General features: G+C 33.7%; 1 protein-coding gene across 1 annotated transcript; it reads left to right on the top strand.

Annotated features, from left to right (window-relative positions):
• The first annotated feature begins 15,613 nt into the window (after positions 1-15,613).
• Positions 15,614-21,296, top strand: LOC124454425. The gene is made up of 2 exons (XM_047005241.1): positions 15,614-15,967; positions 19,280-21,296. The coding sequence occupies exon 2, from the start codon at positions 19,283-19,285 to the stop codon at positions 21,035-21,037; it is 1,755 nt and encodes a 584-aa protein (XP_046861197.1). The 5' UTR covers positions 15,614-15,967; positions 19,280-19,282; the 3' UTR covers positions 21,038-21,296.
• Positions 21,297-21,319: the final 23 nt, after the last annotated feature.

The raw sequence follows: 21,319 nt of genomic DNA, 5'->3' as shown, positions 1-21,319 counted from the left end.
TATCCTGTATGAGTTGCATATGGTAACATATATAATGACAAATAACAGTTGAACAGAGAAATATTACTTTTTGAGAAATATTATGTGCATGCATTCCTGGAACTACAAAACATTGATGTTAAACACAAGTTTAATGGTGGAATTAACCTACATCAACATTATCTTTGCTTAAATTAAAAAAAAGGCAAGACAGATGCTATTCGAAAACGTAAAGTTAATAAGAATAAAGACTTTGCTACGACAACATTGTTTGGGGGGAAACAGAAAAAAACTTACAGACGTCGAAGACTTGAAATTTTATTATAAAGTCGATGGTTTTTTGCCCTTCATTTTGATCATGAACAAGGAATTGTTTTGTCCTAAACAACATCCGAATACTTAGTGACGTTAAGTAAGTCTACGTTCATTAATTAGCAAAATATAATCAGAGCTTTTGTGTGTCTGCCTGCAGTCTAAATAGCTAACAAAAAATGAGTTTGTTGAAGAATACTAAAATAGTTATGCCAAGCAATGTGATTTGACCTCAGAATAGACTGCCGGTCTTGTTATCCTGTATGAGTTGCATATGGTAACATATATAATGACAAATAACAGTTGAACAGAGAAATATTACTTTTTGAGAAATATTATGTGCATGCATTCCTGGAACTCCAAAACATTGATGTTAATCACAAGTTTAAAGGTGGAATTAACCTACATCAACATTATCTTTGCTTAAATTAAAAAAAAGGCAAGACAGACGCTATTCGAAAACGTAAAGTTAATATGAATAAGGACTTTGCTACAACAACATTGTTTGGGGGGAAACAGGAAAACACTTACAGACGTCGAAGGCTTTAAATTTATTATAAAGTCGATGGTTTTTTGCCCTTCATTTTGATCAAGAGCAAGGAATTGTTTTGTCTTTAAAGTGTTTATATTACGAATTTTAGCCCCCCTTTTTTATTAGCTAAATTGAAAGACCTTGTTTCAGTGATTTTAAATCTGCAATTATAATTGAAATTGGATAGGTGAAGGTGATTTTACGGACGTTCAAAGTCACGATTTTCAGCATTTTTTTGCCAACTTTTTTATCGGTATGCTAATGACTTGTGACGTAGAAAGTTGAACACATATATCAACATGGCGTATTCTACTAGTAATCGTAATAAGAAACGCGGAGGAAAACGCTGTGTTGCTGGCGGACCTAATCAAATTAGTCGCGCCAATGATTCAAAAACCGAAGAAATGTCGATGCATCTGTTTCCTAAAAAAGAAACAGAGCCGCTAAGACATAGAAAATGGGTAAATTTTGTGCGTAAACATAGACCGGGTTTTGAGGCTTTCTCTACCTCGTGTCTGTGTTCTGCGCATTTTAAAGATTCTTGTCTTGACCTTAATTTGAGCGTGGAAGTCAAGCCCAAAAGAAGGTTGAAGAAAGATGCTATCCCAACCATTGACGTGGCTGGGATTCCTGAACCATTACAGGACGAAATAACCGATCGAAAGCGAAGACAACTAAGTTTACGCTTGTTTATGTTAATTTTTCTTTTGCCATATGTAAATTCGATATAAGTTTTGTAGATTATTCGACATACTCTCCATAAGCCATCGCTGAAGGAAACATGCTCTCTCAATGAGGAAGTACCATCTACTAGTGAGGGAGCTGAGCATGTTGAAGTATGCACTGGGGAAGCAAACGATTCGCCATTTAAACGACGTGCTATTTTCCATTTTTGCATTTATGCTATGATTTAATTCCATATATTTTTTCTTTTGTCTTTTTTCCCAGACTGACATTGAAGAAAAGATTTTCTTTCATTTAATTCTTTCAGCTTAACCTCTCAGTAGTTGCACCAATTTGTTTTTTTATTGTTTACTCTTGTTTCAAGCCATTAAACTGCATGTCAACTTATATAGTGCATCCATGTATCTCCTATTTGGTTTTTATCTAGGCATATTTCTTGACCATTCCAAACTCAGCAAAGAAGGTCAACAGTCTCTACAGTGCACAAGTTAAAAGACCTTTCCATCATCGCCCCTCTGATGGTATGTAACCTTTTGTGTTACCACTTAGATATGCTTTCCGAATAAAGTGGTAAACACAAGCAGGTAAAGGCCGAGTATTCTCCCGTCCCATAGACCCACAACACCATCGCATCAACCATCTGTATGCCACAGCTCTCAAGTACTTGAAGTAAATAAAAAGGTTGGACAAATTATTGTTGGTGAAACAATGTTGATGATAACATTGTTTCTCATACAATTTACAATCTTACTTATTTAATGATTGTGATGCTTGGCGGCGATAAGCACGTCCATTCCTATCTCTCAATAGTGGCCCGACGTTATCAAGGACAGCCTCATGAATTAAAGGGTCAAATTTCGCATGTTGTGTTATGCATGATATTTTCTCAATGCTGCCATCGAATGTCCTTTTCTGCAAAGCTGGTCCTATTTCCTTACAGCATCTCTACTCTAATGCACCTTCTAACAAATCGGTATGACAGTATTGACAATTATACCTGAAACGTGGGAGCATTGTGGTTTATAAAGTAACTTTATGTATATTACAAACAGGAGAAAACAACAACTTACCATTCACCGAGAGGAATTACGCCATCACTTCGTTGTTCTAATGTCGCAGGGAGAATTCCATCGGGATCATCTGGAGTATGCACTTGATCACCATCGCCTGCGAGCGGTTCATCGTCATATGCGAAGTCTTTTAAATGCTTGACATAACCCACGGATTCCGAGCTCGAATCAGTTACGCATTCAGACATCAAATTCGAATTATCTGAGCACTGATTTGAGGCCATACTTTCCGGAAAACTTGTTTTTTAATATTTTATTGAAAATACTATCATTATTTGTTTTTAAGACAAGAAAAACGACAACAAAATAACCTCCTATAATATAATATTATATTGACGGAAACAGACGTGTTCAACTATCTACGTCACAAGTATCAATATGGCGTCGTAAAAAATTTGCAAGTAGTACCGACTTTGGAGGCAAAATTAAGGAACTTATATTTATCTCTTTAAGTCCAGCGACATGTCATAGTTCTTCAAATAATCCAAATTTTCAATTAAGCTCATAAAAAAGGGGGGCTAAAATTCGTAATATAAGCACTTTAACAACATCCGAATACTTATTGATGTTAAGTAAGTCTAGGTTCATTAATTAACAAAATTATAAAGTCGATGTTTTTTGCCCTTCATTTTGATCATGAGCAAGGAATTGTTTTGCCCTAAACAACATCCGAATACTAAGTGATGTTAAGTAAATCTACGTTCATTAATTAACAAAATATTAATCCGAGCTTTTGTGTGTCTGTTTGCAGTCTTAATAGCTAATAAAAAATGAGTTTGTTGAAGAATACTAAAATAGTTATGCCAAGCAATGGGATTTGACCTCAGATTAGACTGCCGGTCTTGTTATCCTGTATGAGTTGCATATGGTAATATATATAATGACAAATAACAGTTGAACAGAGAAATATTACTATTTGAGAAATTTTATGTGTATGCATGCCTGGTGCTACAAAACATAGATGTCAAACACAAGCTTAATGGTGGACTTAACCTACATCAACATTATCTTTGCTTAAATTTAAAAAAATGCAAGACAGACGCTATTTGAAAACGTAAAATTAATATGAATAAAGACTTTGCTATAACAACATTGTTTGGGGGGAAATAGGAAAACACTTTCAGACGTCGAACACTTGAAATTCATTATAAAGTCGATGTTTTTTCCCCTTCATTTTGATCATGAGCAAGGAATTGTTTTGTCCTAAACAACATCCGAATACTTAGTGATGTTAAGTAAGTCTACGTTCATTAATTAGCAAAATATAATCAGAGCTTTTGTGTGTCTGTTTGCAGTCTAAATAGCTAATAAAAAATGAGTTTGTTGAAGAATACTAAAATAGTTATGCCAAGCAATGGGATTTGACCTCAGATTAGACTGCCGGTCTTGTTACCCTGTATGAGTTGCATATGGTAACATATATAATGACAAATAACAGTTGAACAGAGAAATATTACTATTTGAGAAATTTTATGTGTATGCATGCCTGGTGCTACAAAACATAGATGTTAAACACAAGCTTAATGGTAGAATTAATCCGCATCAACATTATCTTTGCTTAAATTAAAAAAAATGCAAGACAGACGCTATTTGAAAACGTAAAGTTAATATGAATAAAGACTTTGCTATAACAACATTGTTTGGGGGGGAAATAGGAAAACACTTTCAGACGTCGAACACTTGAAATTCATTATAAAGTCGATGTTTTTTCCCCTTCATTTTGATCATGAGCAAGGAATTGTTTTGTCCTAAACAACATCCGAATACTTAGTGATGTTAAGTAAGTCTACGTTCATTAATTAGCAAAATATAATCAGAGCTTTTGTGTGTCTGTTTGCAGTCTAAATAGCTAATAAAAAATGAGTTTGTTGAAGAATACTAAAATAGTTATGCCAAGCAATGGGATTTGACCTCAGATTAGACTGCCGGTCTTGTTATCCTGTATGAGTTGCATATGGTAACATATATAATGACAAATAACAGTTGAACAGAGAAATATTACTATTTGAGAAATTTTATGTGTATGCATGCCTGGTGCTACAAAACATAGATGTTAAACACAAGCTTAATGGTGGACTTAACCTACATCAACATTATCTTTGCTTAAATTAAAAAAAATGCAAGACAGACGCTATTTGAAAACGTAAAGTTAATATGAATAAAGACTTTGCTATAACAACATTGTTTGGGGGGGAAATAGGAAAACACTTTCAGACGTCGAACACTTGAAATTCATTATAAAGTCGATGTTTTTCCCTTCATTTTGATCATGAGCAAGGAATTGTTTTGTCCTAAACAACATCCGAATACTTAGTGATGTTAAGTAAGTCTACGTTCATTAATTAGCAAAATATAATCAGAGCTTTTGTGTGTCTGTTTGCAGTCTAAATAGCTAATAAAAAATGAGTTTGTTGAAGAATACTAAAATAGTTATGCCAAGCAATGGGATTTGACCTCAGATTAGACTGCCGGTCTTGTTATCCTGTATGAGTTGCATATGGTAACATATATAATGACAAATAACAGTTGAACAGAGAAATATTACTATTTGAGAAATTTTATGTGTATGCATGCCTGGTGCTACAAAACATAGATGTTAAACACAAGCTTAATGGTGGAATTAACCTACATCAACATTATCTTTGCTTAAATTAAAAAAAGCAAGACAGACGCTATTTGAAAACGTAAAGTTAATATGAATAAAGACTTTGCTATAACAACATTGTTTGGGGGGAAATAGGAAAACACTTTCAGACGTCGAACACTTGAAATTCATTATAAAGTCGATGTTTTTTCCCCTTCATTTTGATCATGAGCAAGGAATTGTTTTGTCCTAAACAACATCCGAATACTTAGTGATGTTAAGTAAGTCTACGTTCATTAATTAGCAAAATATAATCAGAGCTTTTGTGTGTCTGTTTGCAGTCTAAATAGCTAATAAAAAATGAGTTTGTTGAAGAATACTAAAATAGTTATGCCAAGCAATGGGATTTGACCTCAGATTAGACTGCCGGTCTTGTTATCCTGTATGAGTTGCATATGGTAACATATATAATGACAAATAACAGTTGAACAGAGAAATATTACTATTTGAGAAATTTTATGTGTATGCATGCCTGGTGCTACAAAACATAGATGTTAAACACAAGCTTAATGGTGGAATTAATCCTACATCAACATTATCTTTGCTTAAATTAAAAAAGGCAAGACAGACGCTATTTGAAAACGTAAAGTTAATATGAATAAAGACTTTGCTATAACAACATTGTTTGGGGAAATAGGAAAACACTTACAGACGTCGAACACTTGAAATTCATTATAAAGTCGATGTTTTTGCCCTTCATTTTGATCATGAGCAAGGAATTGTTTTGTCCTAAACAACATCCGAATACTAAGTGATGTTAAGTAAATCTACGTTCATTAATTAACAAAATATAATCAGAGCTTTTGTGTGTCTGTTTGCAGTCTAAATAGCTAATAAAAAATGAGTTTGTTGAAGAATACTAAAATAGTTATGCCAAGCAATGGGATTTGACCTCAGATTAGACTGCCGGTCTTGTTATCCTGTATGAGTTGCATATGGTAACATATATAATGACAAATAACAGTTGAACAGAGAAATATTACTATTTGAGAAATTTTATGTGTATGCATGCCTGGTGCTACAAAACATAGATGTTAAACACAAGCTTAATGGTGGACTTAACCTACATCAACATTATCTTTGCTTAAATTAAAAAAAATGCAAGACAGACGCTATTTGAAAACGTAAAGTTAATATGAATAAAGACTTTGCTATAACAACATTGTTTGGGGGGAAATAGGAAAACACTTTCAGACGTCGAACACTTGAAATTCATTATAAAGTCGATGTTTTTTCCCCTTCATTTTGATCATGAGCAAGGAATTGTTTTGTCCTAAACAACATCCGAATACTTAGTGATGTTAAGTAAGTCTACGTTCATTAATTAGCAAAATATAATCAGAGCTTTTGTGTGTCTGTTTGCAGTCTAAATAGCTAATAAAAAATGAGTTTGTTGAAGAATACTAAAATAGTTATGCCAAGCAATGGGATTTGACCTCAGATTAGACTGCCGGTCTTGTTATCCTGTATGAGTTGCATATGGTAACATATATAATGACAAATAACAGTTGAACAGAGAAATATTACTATTTGAGAAATTTTATGTGTATGCATGCCTGGTGCTACAAAACATAGATGTTAAACACAAGCTTAATGGTGGACTTAACCTACATCAACATTATCTTTGCTTAAATTAAAAAAAAGGCAAGACAGACGCTATTTGAAAACGTAAAGTTAATATGAATAAAGACTTTGCTATAACAACATTGTTTGGGGGGAAATAGGAAAACACTTTCAGACGTCGAACACTTGAAATTCATTATAAAGTCGATGTTTTTTCCCCTTCATTTTGATCATGAGCAAGGAATTGTTTTGTCCTAAACAACATCCGAATACTTAGTGATGTTAAGTAAGTCTACGTTCATTAATTAGCAAAATATAATCAGAGCTTTTGTGTGTCTGTTTGCAGTCTAAATAGCTAATAAAAAATGAGTTTGTTGAAGAATACTAAAATAGTTATGCCAAGCAATGGGATTTGACCTCAGATTAGACTGCCGGTCTTGTTATCCTGTATGAGTTGCATATGGTAATATATATAATGACAAATAACAGTTGAACAGAGAAATACTATTTGAGAAATTTTATGTGTATGCATGCCTGGTGCTACAAAACATAGATGTCAAACACAAGCTTAATGGTGGACTTAACCTACATCAACATTATCTTTGCTTAAATTAAAAAAAAATGCAAGACAGACGCTATTTGAAAACGTAAAATTAATATGAATAAAGACTTTGCTATAACAACATTGTTTGGGGGGAAATAGGAAAACACTTTCAGACGTCGAACACTTGAAATTCATTATAAAGTCGATGTTTTTTCCCCTTCATTTTGATCATGAGCAAGGAATTGTTTTGTCCTAAACAACATCCGAATACTTAGTGATGTTAAGTAAGTCTACGTTCATTAATTAGCAAAATATAATCAGAGCTTTTGTGTGTCTGTTTGCAGTCTAAATAGCTAATAAAAAATGAGTTTGTTGAAGAATACTAAAATAGTTATGCCAAGCAATGGGATTTGACCTCAGATTAGACTGCCGGTCTTGTTATCCTGTATGAGTTGCATATGGTAATATATATAATGACAAATAACAGTTGAACAGAGAAATATTACTATTTGAGAAATTTTATGTGTATGCATGCCTGGTGCTACAAAACATAGATGTCAAACACAAGCTTAATGGTGGACTTAACCTACATCAACATTATCTTTGCTTAAATTAAAAAAAATGCAAGACAGACGCTATTTGAAAACGTAAAGTTAATATGAATAAAGACTTTGCTATAACAACATTGTTTGGGGGGAAATAGGAAAACACTTTCAGACGTCGAACACTTGAAATTCATTATAAAGTCGATGTTTTTCCCTTCATTTTGATCATGAGCAAGGAATTGTTTTGTCCTAAACAACATCCGAATACTTAGTGATGTTAAGTAAGTCTACGTTCATTAATTAGCAAAATATAATCAGAGCTTTTGTGTGTCTGTTTGCAGTCTAAATAGCTAATAAAAAATGAGTTTGTTGAAGAATACTAAAATAGTTATGCCAAGCAATGGGATTTGACCTCAGATTAGACTGCCGGTCTTGTTATCCTGTATGAGTTGCATATGGTAACATATATAATGACAAATAACAGTTGAACAGAGAAATATTACTATTTGAGAAATTTTATGTGTATGCATGCCTGGTGCTACAAAACATAGATGTTAAACACAAGCTTAATGGTGGAATTAATCCTACATCAACATTATCTTTGCTTAAATTAAAAAAGGCAAGACAGACGCTATTTGAAAACGTAAAGTTAATATGAATAAAGACTTTGCTATAACAACATTGTTTGGGGAAATAGGAAAACACTTACAGACGTCGAACACTTGAAATTCATTATAAAGTCGATGTTTTTGCCCTTCATTTTGATCATGAGCAAGGAATTGTTTTGTCCTAAACAACATCCGAATACTAAGTGATGTTAAGTAAATCTACGTTCATTAATTAACAAAATATAATCAGAGCTTTTGTGTGTCTGTTTGCAGTCTAAATAGCTAATAAAAATGAGTTTGTTGAAGAATACTAAAATAGTTATGCCAAGCAATGGGATTTGACCTCAGATTAGACTGCCGGTCTTGTTATCCTGTATGAGTTGCATATGGTAACATATATAATGACAAATAACAGTTGAACAGAGAAATATTACTATTTGAGAAATTTTATGTGTATGCATGCCTGGTGCTACAAAACATAGATGTTAAACACAAGCTTAATGGTGGACTTAACCTACATCAACATTATCTTTGCTTAAATTAAAAAAAATGCAAGACAGACGCTATTTGAAAACGTAAAGTTAATATGAATAAAGACTTTGCTATAACAACATTGTTTGGGGGGAAATAGGAAAACACTTTCAGACGTCGAACACTTGAAATTCATTATAAAGTCGATGTTTTTCCCTTCATTTTGATCATGAGCAAGGAATTGTTTTGTCCTAAACAACATCCGAATACTTAGTGATGTTAAGTAAGTCTACGTTCATTAATTAGCAAAATATAATCAGAGCTTTTGTGTGTCTGTTTGCAGTCTAAATAGCTAATAAAAAATGAGTTTGTTGAAGAATACTAAAATAGTTATGCCAAGCAATGGGATTTGACCTCAGATTAGACTGCCGGTCTTGTTATCCTGTATGAGTTGCATATGGTAACATATATAATGACAAATAACAGTTGAACAGAGAAATATTACTATTTGAGAAATTTTATGTGTATGCATGCCTGGTGCTACAAAACATAGATGTTAAACACAAGCTTAATGGTGGACTTAACCTACATCAACATTATCTTTGCTTAAATTAAAAAAAATGCAAGACAGACGCTATTTGAAAACGTAAAGTTAATATGAATAAAGACTTTGCTATAACAACATTGTTTGGGGGGGAAATAGGAAAACACTTTCAGACGTCGAACACTTGAAATTCATTATAAAGTCGATGTTTTTCCCTTCATTTTGATCATGAGCAAGGAATTGTTTTGTCCTAAACAACATCCGAATACTTAGTGATGTTAAGTAAGTCTACGTTCATTAATTAGCAAAATATAATCAGAGCTTTTGTGTGTCTGTTTGCAGTCTAAATAGCTAATAAAAAATGAGTTTGTTGAAGAATACTAAAATAGTTATGCCAAGCAATGGGATTTGACCTCAGATTAGACTGCCGGTCTTGTTATCCTGTATGAGTTGCATATGGTAACATATATAATGACAAATAACAGTTGAACAGAGAAATACTATTTGAGAAATTTTATGTGTATGCATGCCTGGTGCTACAAAACATAGATGTCAAACACAAGCTTAATGGTGGACTTAACTACATCAACATTATCTTTGCTTAAATTAAAAAATGCAAGACAGACGCTATTTGAAAACGTAAAGTTAATATGAATAAAGACTTTGCTATAACAACATTGTTTGGGGGGAAATAGGAAAACACTTTCAGACGTCGAACACTTGAAATTCATTATAAAGTCGATGTTTTTCCCTTCATTTTGATCATGAGCAAGGAATTGTTTTGTCCTAAACAACATCCGAATACTTAGTGATGTTAAGTAAGTCTACGTTCATTAATTAGCAAAATATAATCAGAGCTTTTGTGTGTCTGTTTGCAGTCTAAATAGCTAATAAAAAATGAGTTTGTTGAAGAATACTAAAATAGTTATGCCAAGCAATGGGATTTGACCTCAGATTAGACTGCCGGTCTTGTTATCCTGTATGAGTTGCATATGGTAACATATATAATGACAAATAACAGTTGAACAGAGAAATATTACTATTTGAGAAATTTTATGTGTATGCATGCCTGGTGCTACAAAACATAGATGTCAAACACAAGCTTAATGGTGGACTTAACCTACATCAACATTATCTTTGCTTAAATTTAAAAAAATGCAAGACAGACGCTATTTGAAAACGTAAAATTAATATGAATAAAGACTTTGCTATAACAACATTGTTTGGGGGGAAATAGGAAAACACTTTCAGACGTCGAACACTTGAAATTCATTATAAAGTCGATGTTTTTTCCCCTTCATTTTGATCATGAGCAAGGAATTGTTTTGTCCTAAACAACATCCGAATACTTAGTGATGTTAAGTAAGTCTACGTTCATTAATTAGCAAAATATAATCAGAGCTTTTGTGTGTCTGTTTGCAGTCTAAATAGCTAATAAAAAATGAGTTTGTTGAAGAATACTAAAATAGTTATGCCAAGCAATGGGATTTGACCTCAGATTAGACTGCCGGTCTTGTTATCCTGTATGAGTTGCATATGGTAACATATATAATGACAAATAACAGTTGAACAGAGAAATATTACTATTTGAGAAATTTTATGTGTATGCATGCCTGGTGCTACAAAACATAGATGTTAAACACAAGCTTAATGGTAGAATTAATCCGCATCAACATTATCTTTCCTTAAATTAAAAAAAAGGCAAGACAGACGCTATTTGAAAACGTAAAGTTAATATGAATAAAGACTTTGCTACAACAACATTGTCTGGGGGGAAATAGGAAAACACTTACAGACGTCGAACACTTGAAATTCATTATAAAGTCGATGTTTTTTTGCCCTTCATTTTGATCCTGAGCAAGGAATTGTTTAGTCTTAAACAACATCCGAATACTAAGTGATGTTAAGTAAATCTACGTTCATTAATTAACAAAATATTAATCCGAACTTTTGTGTGTCTGTTTGCAGTCTTAATAGCTAATAAAAAATGAGTTTGTTGAAGAATACTAAAATAGTTATGCCAAGCAATGGGATTTGACCTCAGATTAGACTGCCGGTCTTGTTATCCTCTATTAGTTGCATATGGTAACATATATAATGACAAATAACAGTTGAACAGAGAAATATTACTATTTGAGAAATTTTATGTGTATGCATGCCTGGTGCTACAAAACATAGATGTTAAACACAAGCTTAATGGTGGACTTAACCTACATCAACATTATCTTTGCTTAAATTAAAAAAAATGCAAGACAGACGCTATTTGAAAACGTAAAGTTAATATGAATAAAGACTTTGCTATAACAACATTGTTTGGGGGGGAAATAGGAAAACACTTTCAGACGTCGAACACTTGAAATTCATTATAAAGTCGATGTTTTTTCCCCTTCATTTTGATCATGAGCAAGGAATTGTTTTGTCCTAAACAACATCCGAATACTTAGTGATGTTAAGTAAGTCTACGTTCATTAATTAGCAAAATATAATCAGAGCTTTTGTGTGTCTGTTTGCAGTCTAAATAGCTAATAAAAAATGAGTTTGTTGAAGAATACTAAAATAGTTATGCCAAGCAATGGGATTTGACCTCAGATTAGACTGCCGGTCTTGTTATCCTGTATGAGTTGCATATGGTAGCATATATAATGACAAATAACAGTTGAACAGAGAAATATTACTATTTGAGAAATTTTATGTGTATGCATGCCTGGTGCTACAACACATAGATGTTAAACACAAGCTTAATGGTGGACTTAACCTACATCAACATTATCTTTGCTTAAATTAAAAAAAAGGCAAGACAGACGCTATTTGAAAACGTAAAGTTAATATGAATAAAGACTTTGCTATAACAACATTGTTTGGGGGGAAATAGGAAAACACTTTCAGACGTCGAACACTTGAAATTCATTATAAAGTCGATGTTTTTTCCCCTTCATTTTGATCATGAGCAAGGAATTGTTTTGTCCTAAACAACATCCGAATACTTAGTGATGTTAAGTAAGTCTACGTTCATTAATTAGCAAAATATAATCAGAGCTTTTGTGTGTCTGTTTGCAGGCTAAATAGCTAATAAAAAATGAGTTTGTTGAAGAATACTAAAATAGTTATGCCAAGCAATGGGATTTGACCTCAGATTAGACTGCCGGTCTTGTTATCCTCTATTAGTTGCATATGGTAACATATATAATGACAAATAACAGTTGAACAGAGAAATATTACTAATTGAGAAATTTTATGTGTATGCATGCCTGGTGCTACAAAACATAGATGTCAAACACAAGCTTAATGGTGGACTTAACCTACATCAACATTATCTTTGCTTAAATTAAAAAAAATGCAAGACAGACGCTATTTGAAAACGTAAAGTTAATATGAATAAAGACTTTGCTATAACAACATTGTTTGGGGGGAAATAGGAAAACACTTTCAGACGTCGAACACTTGAAATTCATTATAAAGTCGATGTTTTTTCCCCTTCATTTTGATCATGAGCAAGGAATTGTTTTGTCCTAAACAACATCCGAATACTTAGTGATGTTAAGTAAGTCTACGTTCATTAATTAGCAAAATATAATCAGAGCTTTTGTGTGTCTGTTTGCAGTCTAAATAGCTAATAAAAAATGAGTTTGTTGAAGAATACTAAAATAGTTATGCCAAGCAATGGGATTTGACCTCAGATTAGACTGCCGGTCTTGTTATCCTGTATGAGTTGCATATGGTAACATACATAATTTCAAATAACAGTTGAACAGAGAAATATTACTTTTTGAGAAATTTTATGTGTATGCATGCCTGGTACTACAAAACATTGATGTTAAACACAAGCTTAATGGTGGAATTAATCTGCATCAACATTATCTTTGCTTAAATTAAAAAAAAGGCAAGACAGACGCTATTCGAAAACATAAAGTTAATAAGAATAAAGACTTTGCTACGACAACATTGTTTGGGGGGAAAAAGAAAAAAACTTACATACGTCGAACACTTGAAATTTATTATAAAGTCGATGTTTTTTTGCCCTTCATTTTGATCATGAGCAAGGAATTGTTTGTCCTAAACAACATCCGAATACTAAGTGATATTAAGTAAATCTACGTTCATTAATTAACAAAATATTAATCCGAGCTTTTGTGTGTCTGATTGCAGTCTGAATATCTAATAAAAAATGAGTTTGTTGAAGAATACTAAAATAGTTATGCCAAGCAATGGGATTTGACCTCAGATTAGACTGCCGGTCTTGTTATCCTGTATGAGTTGCATATGGTAACATATATAATGACAAATAACAGTTGAACAGAGAAATATTACTATTTGAGAAATTTTATGTGTATGCATGCCTGGTGCTACAACACATAGATGTTAAACACAAGCTTAATGGTGGACTTAACCTACATCAACATTATCTTTGCTTAAATTAAAAAAAATGCAAGACAGACGCTATTTGAAAACGTAAAGTTAATATGAATAAAGACTTTGCTATAACAACATTGTTTGGGGGGAAATAGGAAAACACTTTCAGACGTCGAACACTTGAAATTCATTATAAAGTCGATGTTTTTTCCCCTTCATTTTGATCATGAGCAAGGAATTGTTTTGTCCTAAACAACATCCGAATACTTAGTGATGTTAAGTAAGTCTACGTTCATTAATTAGCAAAATATAATCAGAGCTTTTGTGTGTCTGTTTGCAGGCTAAATAGCTAATAAAAAATGAGTTTGTTGAAGAATACTAAAATAGTTATGCCAAGCAATGGGATTTGACCTCAGATTAGACTGCCGGTCTTGTTATCCTCTATGAGTTGCATATGGTAACATATATAATGACAAATAACAGTTGAACAGAGAAATATTACTAATTGAGAAATTTTATGTGTATGCATGCCTGGTGCTACAAAACATAGATGTCAAACACAAGCTTAATGGTGGACTTAACCTACATCAACATTATCTTTGCTTAAATTAAAAAAAATGCAAGACAGACGCTATTTGAAAACGTAAAGTTAATATGAATAAAGACTTTGCTATAACAACATTGTTTGGGGGGAAATAGGAAAACACTTTCAGACGTCGAACACTTGAAATTCATTATAAAGTCGATGTTTTTTCCCCTTCATTTTGATCATGAGCAAGGAATTGTTTTGTCCTAAACAACATCCGAATACTTAGTGATGTTAAGTAAGTCTACGTTCATTAATTAGCAAAATATAATCAGAGCTTTTGTGTGTCTGTTTGCAGTCTAAATAGCTAATAAAAAATGAGTTTGTTGAAGAATACTAAAATAGTTATGCCAAGCAATGGGATTTGACCTCAGATTAGACTGCCGGTCTTGTTATCCTGTATGAGTTGCATATGGTAACATACATAATTTCAAATAACAGTTGAACAGAGAAATATTACTTTTTGAGAAATTTTATGTGTATGCATGCCTGGTACTACAAAACATTGATGTTAAACACAAGCTTAATGGTGGAATTAATCTGCATCAACATTATCTTTGCTTAAATTAAAAAAAAGGCAAGACAGACGCTATTCGAAAACGTAAAGTTAATAAGAATAAAGACTTTGCTACGACAACATTGTTTGGGGGGAAACAGAAAAAAACTTACATACGCCGAACACTTGAAATTTATTATAAAGTCGATGTTTTTTTGCCCTTCATTTTGATCATGAGCAAGGAATTGTTTGTCCTAAACAACATCCGAATACTAAGTGATATTAAGTAAATCTACGTTCATTAATTAACAAAATATTAATCCGAGCTTTTGTGTGTCTGATTGCAGTCTAAATATCTAATAAAAAATGAGTTTGTTGAAGAATACTAAAATAGTTATGCCAAGCAATGGGATTTGACCTCAGAATAGACTGCCGGTCTTGTTATCCTGTATGAGTTGCATATGGTAACATATATAATGACAAATAACAGTTGAACAGAGAAATAAGACTTTGCCTTGACAACGTTGTTTGGGGGGAAACAGGAAAACACTTATAGACGTCGAACACTTGAAATTCAATATAAAGTTGATGTTTTTTGCCCTTTATTTTTGTCAAGAGCAAGGAATTGGAAAGTAAAGTTAAAGATATCGAAAAGTATGTGGTAAAAAGAGCAGGAGTTGGCGTCCTAGAAAAACTTTATTGGGATTAAACAATATTTTGAACATGTTTAAATAGGCTTTGAACTTAATTTATTCGGCAGCCTTTGAAGCTATAACCTAAAAAAGAATTTTGGTCTGACAACTGACGTTTTTACGTCAATGTCGCTAGACATATTCATCATTGTCTGGGTAAGCTTCCTGCCTTTGCTTTTGCAAATAGACTTCCCTAGATGCTTTGCATGAGGTATAAGGCAAAGCTGTTTGCTAATTTAAGGCTGCAGTTTTTCTAACATTCGTAACAGAAGGATCAGAAAAAAAACATTGAAACAAGTGTGGAGAAATTTTACAGAGTAGAACAAAGCTAACGGAAAAAAGAGACGGTAACTTTTTTATTTGACTAATACATTCTTTATCAATTTTAAGCTCATGTCATCGTTATTTGCAGATTAGTTTTATAATTTATTATATTTGTAATGTATGTGAAATTTGATTTAAATCTACGGTTGTTAAGTAGAATGCTCCTATAAACAAATATTTACAAAACTAGTTATAGCGTTTATAGCTCTTTGCTAAAGTTGATCGCTTTGAGCACAAATTTAATATTTTGCATCAAGTTATCGAAACGAAAGCTTATAAACTATAGTGCCGGTCTACATTGAAGATTTACGGTCTTTTAAAGTTCAAGCCACGAACGTACATGAGCCAATCTGCGAAAGGAAACTCTGAAGTCAATGCCAAAACGATAATATGAATATTGTTGTAGCAAAGTAATTTTTTGCATTCAAAAAAGGTTTGATAATACACTGGAAAAAAGAAAGGTTCTGGATGTCCAGTCAAAAAAGATTTGTCTCTGTACTCATAAAGACGTGTTCTGAACGGCTTTCAAATTTGCCTCATTTGAAAATTTACATTGATCATTCGATTTATGAGGAGAAAGTCGAAATGCGACAAGAAAATTGCACTGTCCTGAAATTTTGCTTGTTTTAATCTGTCGATCGTTATTTTTATTAGAAGATTTACTTTTAATTGACCTCAATGATAATGGGTAAAATGACGAAGTTTTACCCAATTATTCGAAGGAAAAATGTTTGAAACAAGATGGATTTTATGGGCTAAATTGCATAATATCCATCCACTCGGATTCGTTGACTGCAAATCCACATTTTCAGCGGACTTGAATACACAGTGTATATATTATGCCTCATTCATCATTCTGTAAATTCTACGTATAACAAGAGAAATTCGATATGTCATACAAAAGATTAAACTATCATCAAGCGTATCAAAGATTTTCTTCCAGAACAACAATTATTTAAAGTTAGGGTTAGGTTATGGGACAGGAGTATGAATAGAATTTAAGTTAGGGTTTGTTACATGGTAAGGGTACGTGTGTTTTGGTAAGTGTTACGATCTCATTTCAAATTATTGTTTTGGTAAGAGTTAAGGATTTGGATTAGGAGTTGTGGTAGTGTCAGGCTTAGAGTTAATTTTCGTTAAGGGAGGAATTCAAATCATGTTTCGCTTGGGTTTAAAGATAAGGATAAGATTTAAGTAACGTGATATTAGTTTGCTATTTTGCATTTTTAAATTGAAGTCACTGCATTTCTTCATGCTATGTTTTCATGCTAGAAAAAAGCTAAATGTGTACGCGCGTATCCGCGTACTCTAAAGAGATCTTACGTTTAAGCGAATGCAACGTCAGCGACAACTACCGGGGAATGGAATGGTCGCGCGGTTGACGTTGCCGCTTCCCGATTAAATTTAATCTTACCATTGCATGTACTCAGACTTTTGTGTGTAATTACAGATTCATTAAAATTTAATACGCCAAGTCTTAGGGAAATTACTATGTTCGCTCATGCTTTGAACGCAATAGATGATGAAGAATTTGCTCTGCTATACGATGTAACTAAACCCAAAAGCCCTAGGATACCGTTTTGGCGTTATAAAGACTTTGATGTAGATCGAATGACAGATGATGAATGTTAAGCAGAATTTCGCTTCTTCCGAAATGATATTTACAACCTTCCTGAAATATTGGAATTGCCAGGGGTAATAAAATACTATAATGGACTAAAAGTAGACAACATTCAGGGGCTATGTATTTTTTTGAAGAGGTTTGCTTATCCGTGCTGATATGTTGATGTGATTCATAGATTTGCCAGACCTGAACTTCAGTTGAGCATGATATCCAATCAAGTTCTGAACGTAATTCATGAACGATGGCATCATTTGCTCACTGATCTTAACCAGGCGTGGTTACAACCAGAAAATTTAGAGGAGTTTGCCACAGTTATACACCAAAAGGGTGCAGCTCTTAGCAACTGCTGGGAGTTCATCGACGGGACTGTTCGTCCTGTTGCACGACCAGGTCGATTGCAACGTACACTTTATAATGGACACAATAAAGTTCATGCTATTACGTTTCAATCCATTGCAACACTATGATAGCTAATCTTTATGTTTAATAAAGCATCTATAATACGATTACGTCATCTTATTGTCCATCGCATATCTGCGTATCCACTAAGCACAATGCTTTCTGAATAGACTGGTATTCTGCAGATCTTTTCCCAATCCTCTTCCTAACCCCATTTTTTTTTCTAGACACAACACTTACCCAAAATTAAGTATAAGCCTAAATGAATGTTCTCTGAATTTTATAGAATTAGAAATAATTAACCATAATCCAACTTATATTTAATAGTTCTCTCGCGGACATGTATGGGAGTCAAAGCAAAAATTCTTACCCGTCCCGGTTCCTTTGAGAAGGCACGCACTTTCTTTCAGCATTATTTCTGGGGCATCTTACTGACTGACTGACTGAATGACTGACTGACTCACTGACTGACTTACTTACTCACTTACTCACTCACTCACTGGTTTACTGACTCACTCACTCACTGATTGACTGACTCACTCACTCACTGATTGACTGACTCACTCACTCACTGATTGACTGACTCACTCACTCACTAATTGACTGACTTACTCCCTCACTGATTGACTGACTTACTCCCTCACTGATTGACCGACTTACTCACTCACTGATTGACCGACTTACTCACTCACTGATTGACTGACTTACTCACTCACTGATTGACTGACTTACTCACTCACTGATTGACTGACTTACTCACTCACTGATTGACCGACTTACTCCCTCACTGATTGACCGTTGACTCACTCACTCACTAATTGACTGACTTACTCCTCACTGATTGACCGACTTACTCACTCACTGATTGACTGACTTACTCACTCACTGATTGACTGACTTACTCACTCACTGATTGACTGACTTACTCACTCACTGATTGACTGACTTACTCACTCACTGATTGACTGACTTACTCACTCACTGATTGACTGACTCACTCACTCACTAATTGACTGACTTACTGATTGACAGTGGTGTGTATGAATTTTCAATTTTATTGTCTTGCCTTTTTCTCCCACTATTCCACACCGAGCATTAAAAACATTCGTACATTTCTTATGCTTACTCAAGGTGTTAATTAGTAATTCCGGCATTTTGCCTTACAAAAAAAACCTTAAATTAAAATTCCTCGATGACAATGGGAGTAGATAATTATATCTTATGTTTTGTTCAATAAACCGTACCAATGATAGTTAAAGTCGCCTCTAAACGAATGACTATTTTCTATACGTGCATGTCTTTCTATTTCTAGAATATGGCCTTACTTAAAGAATTTGCAATAATGACTGTGTTATTGCATTTAACAATGCCATCTACAGTTGAGTCATCATTTGCCGTAGATGGATGCTTCTCGTCTATTCCAGGAAGAACCACTTCAAGAAACGTTGGACGTTTCAATTCCAACCACAAATGTCAAAAGGTATGTAAAGATCTCAAATTCATAATTGCAGCGACGAAAGGTCATCTATGCCGTTGTGGAAACATATATCCTGAAGGAAAAAGAGTAAAAGATTCTCGTTGTGCAACATCATGTCGATCATATGCATGGTCGTCTTGTCACGGTCCTAGCAATTGCTGTGGCGGTCGTAATGCATATTCTGTTAGTGTTGTTGGAGACTTTGATGTAGCAAAACATGTTCTTCAAAGATTGTCTGTGAAGTGGCAGAAGAGCGTATCCTACAGAAGAGATATGAAAGGTCTCGTTCGAGAACCTACTCGTCGACATCATATTGATAACTGGTGGAGAAGTTTTAACTCAAGAGGATGGTCAACGTGTGGGTATGGAAGATACATGACTGGAATGTACAGAAATAAACGAACCAAGTCCGATCCTATTTACCGACTTGAACAAGTGGATTGTTATGATGCCCCTGGATATCTATATTCCCCATCAGGAGATCGAGAATGTTATGCGCATAATTGGTATAAGACATTTGATAGGAGAGGTTGGGCATTTTGTAATAATGGTTACTACATGGCTGGGCTCTACAGATCATCTGGAAATAAACTGTCCAATATTGAATTAGCTTATTGTTGTCGTCCTAAAACTCAAGTAAAACAATGGGGACGCTGCTTGAGAAAGAACAACTGGAAATCGTTTGACAGAAGAGGATGGAGTTATTGCCCATGGGGTTATTACATGACTGGATTGTACAGAAATAAATGCAACAAGTTGTATTGCTTGGAAGAGTACTACTGCTGTAAAATGGGTAGTTACATTGGGCAAAGGCTAGTAGTAAGATTAAGAGACAAAAGAGGCAATTTGAGGAAATGCTCCATGGACCCAAGGGACAAATCAATAACAGCTTCGACCTTTCAATGTACAACTTTGTCAGGTTCCCATTGGGGAATTTTGAATTTAAACGCAAAAAACTTTATCTTGAAAAATAAGACACCATTCAGTGTTGTTAAACTTCAACCAATTCCTAATTTTCGTCCAGTTGTTTGCTCAGGTTTTTACAAAGAATATACTTGTAAGAAACGTCTTTCAATAACAATTTCCGAATCCTCTACGTTTATCACCACTTTTGGTTTCTCTACTTCAGTTACACGTGGTTTTTCTGCATCAATTTCAAGTGGGGAACTTATAAAAACACCAGTATCGGCCACATTTTCCAAAGAAATATCTAAAACAAAGTCCTTCTCCTGGGGATCACGAAACACAACAACAATTTCGATAACAGATACAACAGACGTCTCAATCAATGTCCCAACAAACGATGAAATTACAATTAATCTCATGAAATCTGTTCAGGATCTGACGTACCAATGGAAAGCAGAGTTTGAACTTAATGGATGGTATTCTATTGAGTGGAATAAGTCTGGTGATGAGAAATTTCAAGCAGTGAATACTGTATTATCAGGTCCCCAAGAAAGAATAAATGCATTTGGTACATGGAAATATCCACGCACTGCTCTCATCAAAGTGTTGATCACTGACAAATTTGGGAAGCTAAGAAAAGTTAGTTGTGAACACAAACCAGGCAAAGCTAAACAATGTCGGTTGTAAGAAAGAAGTTTGCTTGTAAGAAACATTTTGCATTTTCTACTTTATTTTACAAAGTTCAATTAAACATTGGCTGCCTTGTTTAATAAATGAAACATTTATAGTTTAGGAAAAAAAACGTTTGAGTAGTTAAGTGTGCTTGTGACTAAGTATCAATATTTACTGAATGTTTGGTCTGGAAAATGATTGAGTTATCGATGTTGATTGATGTATTTTTCTTTTTGTATCACAAAATATACTCTTGTCCAATTCTGAGTGAAAATAGCTACTTGACTTTTGATTCAC

This window comes from Xenia sp. Carnegie-2017, unplaced genomic scaffold (assembly GCF_021976095.1).
Source record: "Xenia sp. Carnegie-2017 unplaced genomic scaffold, XeniaSp_v1 HiC_scaffold_3, whole genome shotgun sequence".
In the NCBI taxonomy this organism is placed as follows: Eukaryota; Metazoa; Cnidaria; class Anthozoa; order Malacalcyonacea; family Xeniidae; genus Xenia; species Xenia sp. Carnegie-2017.
Note: the sequence above shows the minus strand (reverse complement) of the source record. Positions and strands in the feature narration are given on the sequence as shown.